At 41.8% G+C, this 19,185-nt stretch overlaps 1 protein-coding gene across 2 annotated transcripts in view; it reads left to right on the top strand.

The window, feature by feature from the left end:
* Nucleotides 1-19,185, top strand: part of FBXL17 (F-box and leucine rich repeat protein 17) — a 1,841,864-nt gene that overhangs the window by 1,463,563 nt on the left and 359,116 nt on the right. Inside the window, exons 8-9 of one of the 2 annotated variants that reach the window (XM_085632577.1) lie at nucleotides 9,504-9,614; nucleotides 10,103-11,131. The exons of the other annotated variant lie outside the window; for it this stretch is intronic. Coding sequence (XP_085488703.1) covers nucleotides 9,504-9,571 — 68 coding nt within the window. The 3' untranslated portion in view covers nucleotides 9,572-9,614; nucleotides 10,103-11,131. Of the gene's footprint in view, nucleotides 1-9,503; nucleotides 9,615-10,102; nucleotides 11,132-19,185 lie in introns of those variants that run through there. 2 annotated transcript variants of the gene reach the window in all.

Raw genomic sequence — 19,185 nt, 5'->3', positions numbered from 1 at the left:
GCACTATCTGAAGAATATATAGCCTTAATTACGCCATCACATAACCATGCGCAGTCTATACCCCACTACCCAACTCTGACGAATGTGACCATCCTTTTTATACCTCTGAATTTTCCCATGATGTCATACACACTTAATTGCTTCTTGTTCAGCCTGGGCGTGGCTAAGCTGGGCAGCAGTGAGGAGTGGTGGCACCCTCCAAAGTGCGCATGAATGTTTGGCCGGCCCTCTTCGACCAGCCAAACATTCATGTTCACTTTGCATTTCTCCACGCAGGCTGCAATAAAGCCTGGGTGGAAAACATGCCCAGGCTCCCATTCCCCATCTGAGCGCTGAACCATGGCGCACAGACCAATCACAATGCTGCGTGGCTTAGGGGAGCATGGGTGCTTTCTGTTCCAACAGAAGCAAGGAAGAGGAAGGAAGAGAGGCTCCGGCAGGCCGGCAGGTATGTGATCTTTTTTCAAATGTTATTTTAAAAACCCCTCTTCCCCCATCCCTTACTTCCTGCCCCGCTACTGGTTCGCAGGAGCAGCGGCGACTGTGTAAAAAAAAAAAAATTTAACAAATCTTTTTATTGGATAAACAAAACAAAAAAAAGACAGTGCAGTGCTATGCCTGTGATTACTAACAATTCCCATAGAATGGTGCGTTGCTCGACATAACATTACATTGGATCAGTACTTTAAAACAAGTGTCAAATACAGTATTTTAAAGATACAGGTATTAATCCCCCACATGATCTACGGACAGTGGGTAGGAATCGTTGAAGGGTGTACAGATCGTCCCCCTACTCACATTCCATGCCCCCCAAATCCTTGTCCATTTTTGCGGGCATCCTCTACTTTCATATACCACCCTTTCCGCCTGCATGCACCAGTCCGTGTCGGACTCCCAGTCACGAAACTTGGGTTTGAGTATGCCCTTCTATGTTCTAGCTATATTGCGTTTCGCAACTATACAGCCCAGGGAGACCCACATTCTCTTGGTTCGTTATAAATCAGTCGCTACCCAGATATTGAGGAGGCACAAACGGGGTGAGACCACAAACGTTTTGCAGTGGGTCAAGGGCAGTCCTGAAGTGACCCTCCCCAGTATGTCTGAAGAACCGGGCACTCCCACCACTGATGCAGGTAGGTACCAAGTTGACCACAACCCCTGAAGCAGGCAGCGGAGCCCAGAATGTTCATCTTCACAAGCACAGAACTAGTGCAGTAGGCTCTGTGTAGGAGTTTAAGTTGAATAAGTTTAAACCAGAACGGATCGCCACCTCCCGGGGGGAGGCTAACACCTCTTGCCATTCCTTATCGACAATGTTCCCAAAGTCCTCAGCCCACTTCTCGCGAATTCTACCCAGCGTATCTGGCGTATTTTTGAGAATCTTATGGTATGTCAATCAGATAGCCTTTTCTTGGAGGCAATCGTCCAAGAGTCTATCCTCAAGAGGTGAGGAGGCCGTCAGCTCCGTAACCTTGGGTATCGCCCTTTGTAGCGCGTTTCGGGCTTGGCGATATCAAAACGTTTCTCCGCTCTGCAATTGGTAATCCCGCTGAAGATCGCCAAAAGGGACCACCCCGCTCCTAGCCCACAGATCGCCAACTCTCGAGAGGCCTATCAAATCCCATTTATCGAAGCCAGGATGCCTCGATAACATTCCCAGTTGGTGTGTGTCGAGCAATGGAGTGACTTGTGTGATCTAGCTTTCCACCCCAATGCGGTTGTCGCCGTGTGCCATTTATCAAATGTGGTGGAAGTTGGGGTGTATTTAGGTTCCTACCTCCATAGATTGCCCTGAGATAGTTACCGGGGAGCATGTTGTGTGTCTCTATCCTGTAACCAGGATTTGACCCTGGTCGGTGGACCCAGTGATTCATGACCACCAACTGGGAGGCCCAATAGTAACTTCTGATTGCAGGAAGGGCAATACCACCGTCGTACCAGCTTTTTATGAGTTTGGTCAACGCTATTCGGGGAGCCCCATTGTTCCAAAGCAAAGAGCGTACCTCCCCTTCAATGGTATTGAAGTATTGCGCTGGGACAGAATAGGGAGTGTTTCGTAAGTCGTAGATGAAGCGGGAAGCGCCATCATTTTATAAAGGGCGGCTCTACCCAATAGGGTCAGGGGCAGGGTTTTCCAGTGTTGGATATCAGCTTGGAAGCTACGCAGAGAGGGAGCCAAATTGTGGTCGTAAAAAGTTGAGGGGTCGGACCTGGCGTAGATTCCCAGGTATAAAAAAAAGGATGTAACTATCTTAGCTCCATAGTCCCTAGGTAGGGTTGGGCGATCCCCACTTAGAACATAAACTAGGGACTTTTCCCAGTTAATGCTATAACCGGAGTACTTTCGAAAATGAGTGAATATGTGTTGGACACGGTGAATGGAAAAGTACGGTCTGGCCAAATAAAGCAGAATATCGTCAACCTAGAGGGAAATTTTATCCATCCAATCCGCCGACCAGTTGAGGTCCCTTATGAGGAGGTCCCCCTTGATCCATATTGCCAGAGGCTCCAAGGCTAAAGCAAAAAGTAAGGGTGAGAGGGGTCAACCCTGCCTCGTTCCCTTCTGCAATGTAAAACTTGCCTATCGACCCCCATTGACTGCAATTCGGGCTAATGGCTCCGAATAAAGAAGTCTCACCCAGGACAGAAATGTCGCCCCAAACCTGTATGTTTCAAGTGCGGCAAATAAAAAGGGCCATTCAATCATATCGAAGGCCATCTTGGCGTCTAAGGACATGATCACTGCCTCTTCCCGAATAGTGGCTGCTCTGCCCATAACCCCATGAAGGCGACGAAGGTTCAGTGCCGTGTTCCTGGCCGGCATAAAACCGTATTGGTCCGGGTGAATCAATTTATGGAGATGAGGTGAGAGACTCCGCACCAGGATTTTAGCAAGTATTTTGACTTATGGGTCTAGAAGGGAGATAGGCCTGAACGAGCCACAACACTCCGGAGCTTTACCTTTTTATGAATGACGACAATGTTGGTCAACCTCTGTGATTCGGGCAAAATCCCCTTTTCACATTTTCCTCATACATCTGTATAAGGTATTGGGCAATCTTAGATGGGTTTGATTTATAGAGTTCAATAGGAAGGCCACTAGGGCCCATGGCTTTTCCGAATTGCAAGGCACAAATAGCCTTGGTCACCTTCTCATTGGTTACGACGGAGTCTAGGTCCTCTACATCCCAAGGATCCAAAACAGGCAGTCCCAGGGTGACTAGTAATTCCCTCGCTGCAGCATGAGAGGGGGCCTGAGCGGAAGTATAGACCTGTTTGAAGTGATTCGCAAATGCCTCCGCAATTCCAACTCTGTCGTGTATTCTCGTGCCGTCTTGGCCACCCATCTGTTAGCCGCATCCCGTTCGTCTTACCAGGCTAATAGTTTGCTCGCCTTGTAGCCAATATCATATTTACGGTGTTGGGTGGCCCGGTATTGGGCCCTCACTGAGTCCTCAGTAGCATTTCTATATTCTTTTTTTTAAAACATATTTTATTTGCTGAATGCATACATATCACAGAACCCTGTATATCAGAGTCATCAGCGAAGTCATATTGCATTGTGTTACAAAATCAATCTACTTTTATGTATGTCATCCAAAAATGTAATTAAAAAAAATACCCAACAATGTACAACTAACCCCCCCAATGCCTCCCTCCCTCTCCCTACGCGTCGCACCATATCCATACGGTCTCTACTACAGCCTTAATACCCTGCAACAAAGTCATAGCACAATAGCACACACCCCCCTGTGTTCCCCCCCACTCGGCGCCCCCCCTACCCGACTAACCTCAAGAATTATCCCAGTGGATGAGCCTCTACATCTACTGGCGGCTCCAGCCACATCCCCCGTAATCCGCCGATCTTTTCCATATTTTATAGTGTTTGCGTGGGCATCCCCTGGCCACAAAAATGGGCTGTTCCAGCCTCATACAGAAATCTAGGCCGTTCTTCCATGCGGTCACCAATGGGGCTCGCGGTGCCTTCCATACCCTGGCGATGTCCCGCTTTGCCAGTGTAAAGCCAAGTCGCATAAGATCTGGCTTATAAACATTGCCCCCAATGCCCTCCATGACATGCAGCAGTGCCAACCGCGGCGTTCGCGGAAGCTCCCAACCCAGAACCTCCGACAGACAGGTAAACACCACCCTCCAAAACCGGTCCAGGGAAAGGCAATGCCAGGTAGTATGCATAAATGTACCTTCCTCCCGGCCACATCTGAGGCAATCTGGAGCGGCGATCATGCCCGCTCGGTACAGTCTGACCCGGGTAAAGTAAACCCTATGCAGATATTTAAATTGTATGAGGCGCAGGCGCATCGCTATGGCCGCTTCTCTAGGAGCCGGCAGGGACTTCCTCCAGTCCTCCTCTTCTATTGCACCCACATCTTTCTCCCAGTCCACCGCAGCTTCTGAATCTTTGTGGAGCAATGTATAATTAGGGCCTGATAGATCCTGGAGATCTCATTGGTCTCTAAGTCTCCCATGAAGAATCTTGCTTCCAATGGACTGAACTCGGGGAGGGATTCCAGGCCCTCCAGGCTAGGGGACAATGCATGGCGAAACTGGAGATACCTATAAAATTGTGATTGGGGCATAGAAAATTCCCTTTGTAGGTCCTGGAATGACTTAAGTGTTGTGTCTCTCGTAACATCTCCCAGGGTCGAGATGCCGATATCATCCCATCCTCGGAAGCCCTTTAAGGCCGCCAGTTCTGGCAAGCGCCCATTGTTCCAAAGGGGGCTCTCCCCAGTCAAGATGTTCCACCAACCCATGCGACTCAAAGCCTGCCGCCATATCAGGAAAACCACCCGCTTGGCCGACGGCATGCTGCCGCGCAAGGGTGCCGAATACAGGATGGTGTGTAATGTATTAGACCCCATAAGCAGTCGTTCCAATGCGTACGCCGGATCCCTCCTATCGCCATACCACCACTCATTAAGGACAAGGAGATGCGAGGCCTGATAATAAGACAGGACATCTGAGGACGCAAATCCTCTGCAATATGGGGATAGAAAACATCTTCAAAGGGCCACGCGCGCTTTACCCCCTTCCCACAGAAACTGCCCCAACACAGAATTCACCAGCCGGAACCATCGAGGCGGGATCGGGTACGGGTGATTCTGTAGCTGGTAGAGCAGCCTAGGAAGCGCCAGCATCTTAAATATTGCCGACCTGCCATACAGCGTCAATGGCATACGAGACCAGGTCTTGAGATCCGTGCGGACCCTCTGCATTTCTATATTCTTGTTGTTTCATCAACAATTTGTGTTTGGCGCCTGGATTGTTCGATGTCACCAGGTCATGCTCGAGAAGGGCATTCTCACCCTCTATCGCCTGTAAGTGTTTTAGTTTATCCGTCCTCTGCCCTGCTATTGCTACTACCCCGCTACCCCTCACAACTGTTTTGCATGCCTCCCACAATACGATGTCTGACTCTACTGACCCCTCGTTTTCAATAAACTACAGCAGCAGCTGTGTTCAACTGTAGCTCTCACAAACCTTCAGTCGCTCTTCAGCTTTGCTGCCTAGTCTGATGAGGTTCTCTTGTAAGAGTGCATGTGTGCTGAAGGGCTCACCTTTTTATTTGTTACTTGCATAGTAAGTGAGAGTATGTGAGTTGGGAAGCTCTTGTGTTTCTGTGTTGAGTGGCTAACAATGCTGTGTGCATTTGAATAGTTGGTGCCCGGACTACCTTTAGGCATTTCATGTACCTTGGAGAGAAGAAACTCTTCTGTTTCGGATGATCCGCTCTGAAGCATGTATTCTGATTTGCATAAAAAATCTACGAACAAACAGATATGCTGGAGAGCTTCACCTCTATCTTAGACTGGTGCCTGGTGAACAGGAGAGTGTCATAATTTTACTTTTATGACATTGTTGACCACTCCAATTTAGCCCTTATTGTTTTTCACTAGTTGATTTTTTTCCCTCCACTGGACAAGTGGCGCGTTTTGACTTCCTTGTTACAGAATCTCCATTTCGTGCTTTTCTAGGTCCTCTATTGTCAACATACATTATGTAGAATTTTGTGGAAAGCCCTTCGCGAGCATATGCTGCTCCCCATATGTCTGTCTGGTGAATCTAACGCATCTGACTTTAAACTGCCAAGTCCCTCCTGAATTTGTAATAGGTCCTTTCAGATTTTTGTGATCGGCTCTTCCATGAGAATGTGCAGTAATCTATTTTGCACTTTTTCTGCTAGTGGAGGTTCTGACTTCTTCTTACCCCACCTATGACCCCAAAAACACTTTCCATGTAAGCCGTTCTATAAACCCACACTGTCCCAATAGTGTTAGCTGTAAAAGGGTGAAGACAGCCTAAAGGGAGGCTTGAGGGACACGCCCTCGGTGTTCTTGGAGCCATTCGGGGAACACCACCTGTGAGGGAGAGCAGATGGGTAACACTCACGCTACTGACATGAATCACGCACAACAGACAACAGGATGCAAGAACAGTGTAGTCACCTGGGACGCAGCGCCTCGAAGATTGGAAGGTGTTGTCTGTCCTAGGGCTGACAGTGAAACCAAGCGCTCCTGTACGATCAGTCATTAATCAAAAATTAAAACATGTGCTTCTGCGCGGTCCGGTAAACAAAGGAAAGTGGCTACGTGCGCCTGCATGAGTCACTGATGCCAGGGGCAATGCAAGCATTCCTGCGTGATCCAGGAAACAAAGGAAAGCGGCTCTGTGCGCCTGCACAAGTCGCTCATGTCGGGGGCAATGAAAGCGCTCCTGCGCGGTCCAGTAAACAAAGGAAAATCAGCTCCGTGCGCCTGCATGAGTCGGTGATGCCAGGGGTAATGCAAGCGCTCCCGCGCGGTCCGGGAAACAAGGAAAGCTGCTCCGTGCGCCTGCAAGAGTCGCTGAAGACAGGTGTACTGTGAGCGCTCCTGCGCAGTCCGGTAAACAAGGAAAGCGGCTCTGTACGCCTGCACGAGTCGCTGAAGACAGGGTACTGTGAGCGCTCCTGCGCGGTCCTGGTAACAGCTCCGGTTGCTGGCGGAGCATTCGCTGGCGCTCCTGCGACGCTCACGATGTTAATATGAAGCGCCATCCTGGGCGGAGCCGCCATCAGTTATGCGGTTCTCCCCGGAAGCAAAGCCAGCGAGCACGGTACTATGATCGTCAATATTTGCTTGGCGAAAAAACTCCTAAACAGGATCGCCTTGTATTTATCACACGACATTCGACTATGAACGACACCATACGTCAGATTGTCAATTCCAATTGGCACATCTTAAATGCAACAAGAGCTGTATCAAATCATTTAGCAAAACAGATGTTTGCATACCGTAAAAATAAGAATCTAAAGGATTTAATAACACGCTCACATATGCTGCAAACTCCATCCACCTTGACACAAACCACTCTATGGGGATTGCCTGTCCTGAAGGGTAATTTCAAGTGAATGTCATGCATTGCTTGCAAATTTGCTTTGGAAGTTAAGCAATACTCCATTAATGGGGTTAATGTTGACCTACAAAGCCTGACTAACTGCAAGACAACTAACATTGTCTACGCAGTAATGTGTCCCTGTAATAAAACCTATGTAGAGGAAACATCTAGGTCTATGACGACACGATTAACAGAACACAGGTCTGCAATTAGGACGAAAAAATTGCAAGCACCGTTGGTGCAACATTTTATTGATCTCAATCATACCACAGAAGATATACGATGGTTGAGTCTAGAAAAGATCAACACCAATGGACCCCAAGGGACAGAAGTTCGCAAAAGAAGGGAAGTTTTTTGGATATTTTCTCTTGATACATACAAAAGAGGCCTCAACAATGAAATTCCTTGGAGTCAAGCGATTCGCTTCAATAACTAACTGGTTTGCATTCCACATAGTCAAGAAAAACAACATCCTGTTTGTTCTTTGATTCTTTATGTGGGAATGAGGCTTTTTACCATACCTTAACCTCAGGTGGTCAAGTGAGTAAGGTACATAACAGGGTAGGTCTATTGTCCACGATTCCAACTTACTGGTGTAACATATTCCTCCCGGTGGACAGTGTAATTTAATCGTCACGACCCTATATGCCACCTTCAATTGCCTGCTTTGTTGTACGGACTTGGAATTGAGGCAGAATCAACATTCAGGTTATTCGTAGTACGAGTAGTCATTCACAATTGGAGGATCGTATTTTGTAGTTGTAGAGTTATCACATCTATAGTGTCAAACATAGCATGGGAATTGTTTGAGAATTGCATACTCCGTAATGGGTTTACAGCACTCACTCGGAGATGAGGTTGGAAGTATAAGTTTTTGATTTCCAACTATATGCCTATCTGATGTGCATCCATATATTTATGTAGATGTGATTATGGAAATTGTTTATCATTTGATAACATTTCGCCTTTTCTCCCGTACATCATTCGATATAATACTAGCTTAAGATGGCGTCCGCCTGTTCATCTTCTTAACGCTAGGCTAGGTATTCATCAATCGGCACGCGTCATTTGGCACCTGATGATTACGTCTTTAGGCAGGAACCAATCGTTGATGGGTTTCGGGGTTATATAGGAACCTTCATACAACAGTCCTGTTTGTACTCCGATCGCGGAAGCGGAAGTAACGTACATTACATTGTTGGATGACTGACGGGATTGTGGAGGTAAACTTTGAGCGCAAGTTTAGTGTGTATACAGCTCGGTGTTGACGAATATGCGAGCGGCACCCGACACTAGGTGCAATAGATGATTAGAGAATGGGCATTGGTTATATACCGACTTATTGCTGTGACATAGGGGCTCCTGTGTCACTTAGATTCGGAGATACGTCGGCTAAACTTTGGCAGTACTTAACATGAGCACCTTTTTAGGCAAGGCGGTGCATTTTAGAACAATTTAACCAAGTAGGATTATATTAACTAGAGAATTCCAGGGTTTGCAATATTTTGACATTACTCTGGCTTGAAGGAGAAATAAATACCTATACTTCCTTTTAGATTGTGGTGTTGCGCCTCCAAACAGAAGCGGTTATTTCGCACTTCAAGCTGCATAGGATCCACTAGTCGCTGAATGTTTGAGCCGTGCGAGGGACCATAGTAAGTGCGCACATACATTCTTTCAATTCATGCTCACTGGTAGTCCCCAAGTGTTTGGGCTTTGTACATTGTATTCATACAAAGTGGGTTTCTTTTCCTTTTCTTTTTCATCTTTCACTTTTAGACATGTCTTGGTTACTATCGACGAAGCTGCATAAGTCAATCAACCGCGTCTGACTTTCCGCGGTCATTTGTAGATCTCCGACAATATTGGACATCAAGCTACCTTATAGAAGAGTTGTGCTTATTGTACCAGCTAATATTGCCATCAAGTATCCTAGAATTTCAAGAACTATAGGTAATTCAGGCTGCAATTAGCTCTGTTCCTATCTGCTAATGTCTACAATATATATATATATATAAATCGTCTCAGTCTTAGTGTATATGTAGCCTCTATGTTTGTATGGGGCCAGGAATATTCAGTTTGAACCTTTGATTCCCTATTTCCAGATACGTTGGGGCAGACTTTGGCCACTTTTGCACGAGCAGACGGGTTGCGCTGCACCTTTCTCGTCTGACTACGTTATTCCACACTATCGACATGAGATTAACTCTAAGAAGGTATGTAGTCGCGTTGCTAACTAGCGTCAAAACACTTAGCAACTTATTACACCCAAGGATATTGGAGGCCATTCGGATCTTGCCTACAATATGCTTGGAACTGCACTAATAACAGCAAGGGTATTATTGGAAATGTAGCAGACCCCTACATCTCATCTCCACCACGATATTTAGGGGCATTGGAGGCCAGTTAGATCTTGCCCATAATATGCTTTGAACTGCCTAAATAAGAGTATAGGTATTACTGGAAATGTTTCAGGTCCGCACATCCCATCTACACTACGATATTTAGGGGTCTTGATTAGATAGCACCTGCAATGGCCCATGAGACACTATGAATCAGATAACAGAACTGGAGTTAGACTGTATGAATTTGTAAATAGTGTATTATTAGGAGATGTGTTTCTTCTTGTTATTAATTGTGCACTTGAGTCATTGTGCGTATATAAATGATTATAGTTTGTTTTTTTCTTATTATTATATTGTAGGAGCTAAGGAATCATGGCTACCTGAGGAAGGCTGAACGCCGAAACGCGCGTAGTGTGATTTAATAGAGCCAAGTTCACTTTTTGATATTAATTGGAAAGCAATTTGTCGACTAATATGCGACTTTCTCCCCTATGTTGGTTATAAATATACCTGTACATGATATGGACAAAATCATCAATGTGTAAATCAATGCATAAACTGAATGATTGATTTAAAGAGTAATTGTACATAAATCTTGGAAACCATTGAATACAAGAATTGGATTTGATTTGATTGTACATAGAGTACTGAGAAAGTCGAATTGATAAATTATATGTATGTATATAAATAAGTTTACAGATTGATATGCAACAAATAAAAACAGAAAATATATAGTTTTCTCTGGGGTTATATTTAGTCGCTATGATGATATAGTGCACTTTTATATATATATTTTTCCTCATTCTTTCATACATAAGTCCATTTTTGTTTGAACAAGTTTCCTATATATTGATTCGCCAATAGTTCTCCCCGGAAGCGCCAGTCAGACGGTCGATCGGCGGCTTCCGTCGGTGGAAGGTTAGACCGCCAACCTGCCTGACACGCTCCAGCAGCAAGGGGATGGGCGCGCATGCAACAAACCACGCGCCAGCCATACGCTGAAACAGGGAATCGTGACACTTACCCGAAGGTGTTTGGTTAGCACAAACATGTCTATCTCTCTCACACCTGAGTCACTCCATGCTTAAGCGTAGCAAAAAGGTTTGCTGTAATCCCTTCAAAACTATGCATCACTCATAAACTTACCACATAGGCCAACTCATAATAGATCAACTTTGCTCAACAAACAGAGTAGCCTCTTTTCCAACCGCCTGCAATGGCTTTCCTGCCTCACCCTGTGCGTGAGGCGCTCTGTTAATGCAACAATGCAGTATGGGGGGAGGTCAGATTTTATTGAGTTGTTGTTCAGGTGTGTGTGTCTGCATGCGTGAATGTGTTGAAAAGATGTTTCTTTGGTAGTTATTGATGAAGTTACTTTCCTTTTATGTTATGCCATGATTTTGTTTGTGAAATTACTTTAGGTGCATTATTAAAGAAATTGGAGACGCTTTGTATTCAGTTTCCTCTGTTATACTATACTGCTGATGGCTAGCAGAGTTGTGTCACAATATGCTTATATATTCTAGCAGGTTATGCCTTTCTGCACATTCTAGAAATCACGTTTCTATTGTTTGGTTCAAAAATATTCTTTAATTTCAAATCTATTTGTTCAAAAGATGTTTAAACAAATGCCGTGTGGTTCTCAAGATTGATGACAACAGTCTTTGTTTTTTAATTTTCCAAGATTTCGATGTTTGCTGGTAGTGTGTTTATTAATGCAATTTGTCCGTGATCTCTTATGCAAATTAAATGTTGCAAGTGAGTTAATATTGCATTGAATGTGGAATCACTGGTGTGGAATGTAAAGGAATAAAACTAATGTCAAAATAATAAAAATGACACGGATGGTAAGTAATAAATTGAACAATGCAGATATTTAACATTTAAAGTTTATTAGATTGTATTAATCTTGAAATATTGGTTAAAGGTGCATTAGCAAGCATTTTTCTAACTAGAATTGAATGATATACCTTATTAAGAAACACTTGGTGTTTTGTGTGCAAGCTTAGCCCCTTGGGATTTGGAATGTGATCAAAAATCCATTCATTATTCGTATGTGACCTTATTTGTAAATGAAGGTGGAATACAAAGAACGCCATTTGTCAAACCAACAGCTACAAATAGAGGGATGTGTGCTAATACAAGTGCTCCCCACTGGCCGGTTTCATAGAATTGGAAGATGCTTCACAAAAGAAAAGGATTTTAAAATAGCAACCGTAAATCTAAAACAAATTAATTATGGAAGAGTGAATGGAACTGGCTTCAAAACTAATTGGAGAAGGACTACGTAATTCACACTTGTTTCTTAGAAACACATGCTCTTTAACAATATTTTCTGCATGCCGGTGGTACCCTCTGCAGATGTTTGTCAATTTATTCTCCTGTTTTTTAACTTTATTTAAAGTTCGGCACGTTGGTTCAGAAAGTTTGGACATTAACAGGGCTGGACTGGGAAACAAAGGCAGCCCTCTCACAATTGTTTTATTTCAGCGCCCCATATTGAGAGGTACGAACCACCAAGCCAACCGCTGCAGGGTAAATTTAGGGAGCAGTCTCGCCCAAGATTTTTTTAATGGTATATTTTACGAGACAATAAAACATCTTGCATTTCATAAAGCTATCAATAAGAACTAAAAAAAAGTGTGATACCTTAGTACGCTGAGTGTACACATGTTCCAGTGAGATGCCTTCAGAGGTCCAGCAGCTCAGGTTGAAGGCCTAGTCAGGCCAATCACATGTCCAGCGTACCTACAACTGCTAGATTATACCATACAATTCCAAAAACATGAGAGAGCAAGGAATCTGTAGGCAATCGGTGCTGGAAGTTCAGCAGCACCACAAGCCTCAAAGTATTTAAGGGTTGTGATTGGATCTTTGCATTTTGTGTATTTTTGTAATTATTTCACCTCCACAAAATCGTTCTAGAATCTATAGGCGCCAACAACTGAGTGGAGAGAAAAACGTGAACTAGTGGTCGGAGGGAAAGCGCAAGTGAAAGGCAAATATGAGAGAAAGTAGAAAGAAGTGCATCAGTGGTTGGAGAGACAGAGAAACCGAAAACTGGGGACAGGGAAGTAGAGCATGCAATGGGGAGCGCCCGTAGAGGGAAAGAAAAGAGTAAGGCAGAGTGCTATACTCGTCCAAGCAGGGGACCTGCACATCTAACTTTGTACAACCTGTTACTCTTATTGTATTAGGAAGCAGCAATACATGTAGTGTTTCTTGGAGGACGTTTCTGATTTTTTACACCTGACAGAAGACCTTAAGGAGGGGCCGTGGAAGGGAGTAGAGCGGCATTATAACACCACTTCTTCTATCACCATCTCTGCCATCTACTGACTTATCTGGGAGGCGCCACACATTGAAACCCCCAAAACTTTCAAAAAGGAGATCAGCAGAAGGGTACCTTAGAGGCCAGTACCTTTGAAAACGCTGGTATGGACAACGTAAACTAATTGGTCACTTGTGTATTTGTAGATAGGCATGTCACACGTTCCCCAGCAGCAGAATTCCTTGTAGTGGATGCATTGTAACTCATCATTTATTTGAAAGCAGTGTCCCAAATTCAAGCAGTATGTGCTCATCTAGCTCTTTGAACACTCGCTGGAGGTCCTGGTGGTGGATCAGTCACTACATCATGATGGGAAGGCTTGCCCTGCCAGAGTTGGAATTTTTGGATGTTTTATCGTGCTCCCTGTCGCTGCTTGAGTGTGGTGTCTGACAGACCGGAATAGAGATCCTGCATGTGACCACCAGTAGTATCGCTAGAGGGGGGGGGCTAAATAGGGCCTGTGAGTCAGCTCCATTTGTCCTGCACCCACGTCCCCTTGGGCTCCACCATTGTAGCTGTTGAATATGCCAAGAGGCATCACAGAAAAAATATACGCTGTACCTTGCCATGCACATATATTTGTCTATCTACCTTTCTCTGAAAAGTAGTGTTTATTTGAGGAAATTCAGGAGCCTACATGTTTCCTTAAAATGTTTCAATCTGACTATATATATATATATATATATATATATATATATATATATATATATATATATATATATTCACTGAAAAAACCATAGGTTTCACACACGTTATAGTTAGGAATTAGCATTTAAAAAACCTTAGAAATTCAGTGAAAAAACCATAGGTTTCACACATGTTATAGTTAGCTGGACATTTTACTCGTAAAAAACCAATGAAATTGCCCCGTTATAGTTAGTTCAGCTAACTATAACTCGCGCGCCCGCAATGCACTGCTGATGACGTCACATATTACATCACTCATGACATGGTCAGTGACATCACTCATGACATCACTGATGACATCTCAAATGACATCACTGATGACATCACTGATGACATCATCCAGTGAATGTGTGTTTTTCTGAAAATTAAATATGTTTTATATATGTATATCTCAAGGTTGATAGAAGAATAAATGGGTATATTACTGTCTAAATGGATGATTTCTTTTTGAAAAATTGATTGTGTAACTGACTGATTAAGTGTATCATAGTGAATACATGGCTTAGTGAGTAATATTTAAATATGTAAATATCTGTATCATTTTTTCACTTTGTGTATAAGTGGCTGCATGGGTTGGTGAGTAGCTACATGGGTGTCTATATAGGTTATTAGTTGGTTTTTTTGAGTATTAGTCTGAGTGTCTGCATGGTTCGGTGGGGGGTATGACGTAGTGCATAGGTGCATGAATGAGTGACTCACTGTTTGTATGTGTTGAACAGAGCATGTGTGCAGGACTGCATGGGTGGATGCGTGTGTGTATTGGTGTGTTAGTGAGTGAATGACTGTCTGAATAGTGTCTTTATGAGTAACTACATATGTTTTAAACTAGTATATGTGACTATTGGTGTATATATGTGAGTATATGTGAGAGGGAGAGATTGAAAGAGTTCCTGTATGAATAAGTATGTGTTTCTATAAGTGATTGTTTAAAAGACTAAGTATGTGTAAGTTTCCGTAGAAGTAAGTGTGGTGGTGTGTGTATAACTGTATATACAGGTGAATGTATGTTTGATTCTTTATTAGCATGAGTGACTATGTGTGTGAGTAACTCTATGGATGAGTGGCATTATGTAACAGGATGTATAGGTGTATGAGTACATATGATGAGTGAGTACATGTATGAGTGACTGTATAGGACTGTTGGTGAATGAGTGGATGTGTATGTTGATCTTAGAATTACTGAAGAGGTTGTTGTAACTGGTATTGGTATGTCCATTGTTTTGAAAATTTTAGTCTCTATTTTTGAATGTGTGTATCAAAGCTTATATTAAGGTGAGAGGAGGTCTGCCACTCTATCACAAGGATGATGTCATCAGTGATGTCATCAGTGATGTCATTTGAGATGTCATCAGTGATGTCATGAGTGATGTCACTGACCATGTCATGAGTGATGTAATATGTGACGTCATCAGCAGTGCATTGCGGGCGCGCGAGTTATAGTTAGCTGAACTAACTATAACGGGGCAATTTCATTGGTTTTTTACGAGTAAAATGTCCAGCTAACTATAACATGTGTGAAACCTATGGTTTTTTCACTGAATTTCTAAGGTTTTTTAAATGCTAATTCCTAACTATAACGTGTGTGAAACCTATGGTTTTTTCAGTGAATTTCTAAGGTTTTTTAAATGCTAATTCCTAACTATAACGTGTGTGAAACCCATGGTTTTTTCAGTGAATTTGCAAGGTTTTTTAAATGCTAATTCCTTACTATAACGTGTGTGTAACCCATGGTTTTTTCAGTGAATTTGCAAGGTTTTTTAAATGCTAATTTTTTTTTTTATTCTTCATTTTTTTCAAACATATTTTTAATTTAATTTTCTTTCATTTTATAAAGACTATGCTTAAATTTTTAAAATCCTTAAATATTTTTTTTTAATATATTTTTTAAAATAAACATGTAAAATTTATTACAAGATTTTTTTTTGTTTTTATTTATTTTTTTTTAGTACGCGTATCGTAAGCTCACGGTAAGCGTACGGTTTACGCAACGTCCGTAATCTATCTACGCTGCTTGCGTATAGTTACGCAATTTGCGTAGCCGCGCGTACTGCGCGTGGGACGCGTGCGCGCTTACGCCACACGAGCACGTTACGCGGAAGTGCCGGGGAGTGACTGTTATGCGCATGCGCGGAAGCGCGTGTCTTTTTTACGCGCACGCGTACTTTTTGCCGTAAGCGTACCGTAAGCGTACCGTAAGCGTACGGTAGGTCATGTGATCTTGAAACACAACTTTTGATTGGTTGAAAGTACTTTCAGTTCTAGAACTCTCCTACACCACACCCATTCCCCTCATTTCTGCTTGTGATCCCTTGGGAGAAGGAGCTGGTTTGTCTTTGGGATACGATGGCAGAACAGCAGAGCTCTTCTGAGAGTGAGGCTAGCACCAGCAGCACTGTCTTGAGGCAGAGAGCGAGGAAAGTAAAGCCTTCTTATGTTTGGGATTATTTTACTTTTCCAGAAGGCCAGCAAAAGGTGAATGCACCCTTAGTTACTTGCAAGCTGTGTAAGCGTGTACTTTCTAGAGGTAATCCTAACAGGAAGTATTCCTTTGGGAATCACACCATGAAGAGACACCTCCAGGATGTACACAGAAGGACACATGGTCATCTTTTTGGAGGTAACTCTTCAGAAAGACGAGCCAGTACATCCACAGCAGCTCAGCCTGGACCATCACCTGCAGGGCTTACTCCTTCTTCTGCAGGTCAGGTGAGCACTTCATCTGTGGGGGGAGAATCTCCTTTTGCTGGCCCTCTGGAAATGAACCTTCGATTTCGGAAGGTTGATATTCATTGCACATTTTGTAAAGGTCTAATTTGTCATAGGGAGACCAGTGTTTCCCTAGTGAACAACAAAATAGATCAGCACATTTGTAGCTTTGAATGATTTTCCCATGCTTCCTTTCCTCTGTCCCTGCATGAACACAACGGTTCTTTTAAGAGCCAACCTTATCTTCCATCTTTTTTTTACTTGTTTTTAAAAACTTTTTTTTTTTTTTTTTTACCGTACGCGTACGGTAAGCGTACCTTTTTTTTATTTTTTTAAAAAAAACACTAAAAATCATTTATCACATTATAAAGTCCTTGAGAGACTACAATTTTTATTATTGACTTACCATACTCACTCAAAAAAATATTTATTCATTTGTTTTTTTAAAAAATAGTTTTTAAAATGGTTGTAGTTTCCGAAAATTTTCTATATCGATCTGAAAATAAAGAAAAAAGTATTAATATTTTTAAACCATTTAATAATACAGTACACATATTTACATTTTTTACCCAAAAATATTTTTGCCTTATTTTTGCTGTTTTCAGAATAAATTGCATTTCACTATTAATTGTGAAAGCAATTGCATTCATCATTTTACAGCGGGCAAAAAAAATTAACTATCACAAAGATTGTATTAAAAAAGCCCAGAATCTCTTCTCACTTAAACTTATCATTACAGAAATGCATATTATTCTAAAAAAATATCATCTAAAAACAATACTTTTTTCTTTAAAATACCGTCTGATATGTTTGTTTGAGAAGTATAATCACAATATTATATCTCAAATAACTCCAAAATACATCTGATTTTATTTCCTTTAGGCCAAATAGTATTTTTTTTTTTTTCCTGGAATAAATTTCCAAGGGAAATCCATTAAAATTCTAAAGTTTAATCTGTCCAGATCTCACCGATTCTCTGTAACATTTTGGTTCACGAAAATTTTTTGAATAATTTATTTAGTCCACAATAGAATTGCTTACTTTTCCACATGGCCAAATAGTAATTTTGTAAATCATTTTTGAAAAAAATTTCCAATGGCAGTTCAATAGCATTCCAAAATTTAAAATGTGCAGAAGTTACCGATTATCTCTAAATTATTGGTTTTTCAAAATTGCATTAAAAATTAAAAAAGTCCACATTACAATTGGTTATCTTTCCTTTAGGCCAAATGATAATTTTAAAAATATTTTTTCTACAAAATTGCAATGGTAATCCAGTAAAATGGTAAAATTATTTTGTCCAGATCTTGCCAAGTCTCTCTAAAATTTAGGTTTCAGGAAGATTAGATAGGAATTTGCTAAATCAAAAGGCAAACGTTGTTTGAAAATCAATTGGGAATCATTACACAGTGTCCAGCCTTTTTCACATTTTAGATAAACTGTGTAATGTCCAGAAGTAACAGTAGGTCCATCATGGAAAATTATTGCAACAGTTACAAAAGTTTTTCCTGAAATTGATAATTGCTGTCCTGTAAACTTCTTTATTAAAGTATCCAATTTTGATCCATCAGCTCTACATCGTTGCATCATTAAAATTACATACTGTCCGTATTCCCTTAAAATTAATGTTGATAACATGTCAGAATTACACTCACCACATTTCATGCTATGATTAGCATCTTTAACTAATTTTGCAAAAGTGACTGTTTTACTCTCTGGCAATGTCAAATAAATAAACCTTTCATTATCAACAATAGAGCCACATATATTATAACAATTATCACAACTATGTTCCCATTTATAAGAGAGACCAAAAAAAATGTCAATGGGAACTCCTTCTTCTTCCACTACCTGAAGAAAATACATCAAAAATTCGTGTGCATCTTGCTGTTCATTTTGAGAAAACTGTGTTCGTCCTGAACATACATCTAAAAGTTTTCTAATGTCTTATCTTTACTCAGCTTTTGAAAAAGGAGACTCAGCTCTGAACAGAATCTTTTTCCCTGATTTACTATTATCTGCTCTTCCAAACTTTCCAGATAAAATGCAACATTCAGCACTACATTTGCATAGCAGTTGACACCAGAGCTATTTTCAAAATGACATCCTACAACCTGTTCTTCATTTTCCTTTTTCTTTTTGCTTGCAATTACATCACTCCTCTTTTTTTTCCTCTTCTCTATATGTTCATTACAGATATTCTCATTTCTCCTTTTACGAGAAACTACACGTTTCTCCAACACAGGATACTGACCTAAATGAGGAGCATAGCTTCTTCTTAATCTATTATACTCCTTTACACAGTTTGTATCAGCACTAACTTTTGAGTCATCAAAGTCTATCATGAATAAACCTGATAATGTTTTGACTCGTGACAAAGCTACATATGCCATACCTTCTTTGAACACAGTTGAACCAATGTTCACAAATGCACAAGCTACAGTCAATCCTTGAGACTTGTGAATAGTTACAGCATATGCTAGAGAAAACGGAAACTGCTTCCTACGTACATATAAGTCTTTCACAAGCATAAAACGAACTGTACAACGACAAATATCTTTAACTTCTTCTATCTGATCAAATTTTATTTTTAAACATTCAATTCCTTCTTTTTTCTGATAATTAATAAAACCCACAACTCTTCCCATTGCTCCATTCACTAAGCCTTTCTCAACATCCAAATTTCTCCTTAAAAACACTCTACAGTTCATGCAAACA

The sequence above is a fragment of the Triturus cristatus genome, chromosome 2_1 (assembly GCF_964204655.1).
Source record: "Triturus cristatus chromosome 2_1, aTriCri1.1, whole genome shotgun sequence".
Lineage (NCBI taxonomy): Eukaryota > Metazoa > Chordata > Amphibia > Caudata > Salamandridae > Triturus > Triturus cristatus.
The sequence above is the reverse complement of the archived record's forward strand: the minus strand, read 5'-3'. Positions and strand labels throughout refer to the sequence as shown.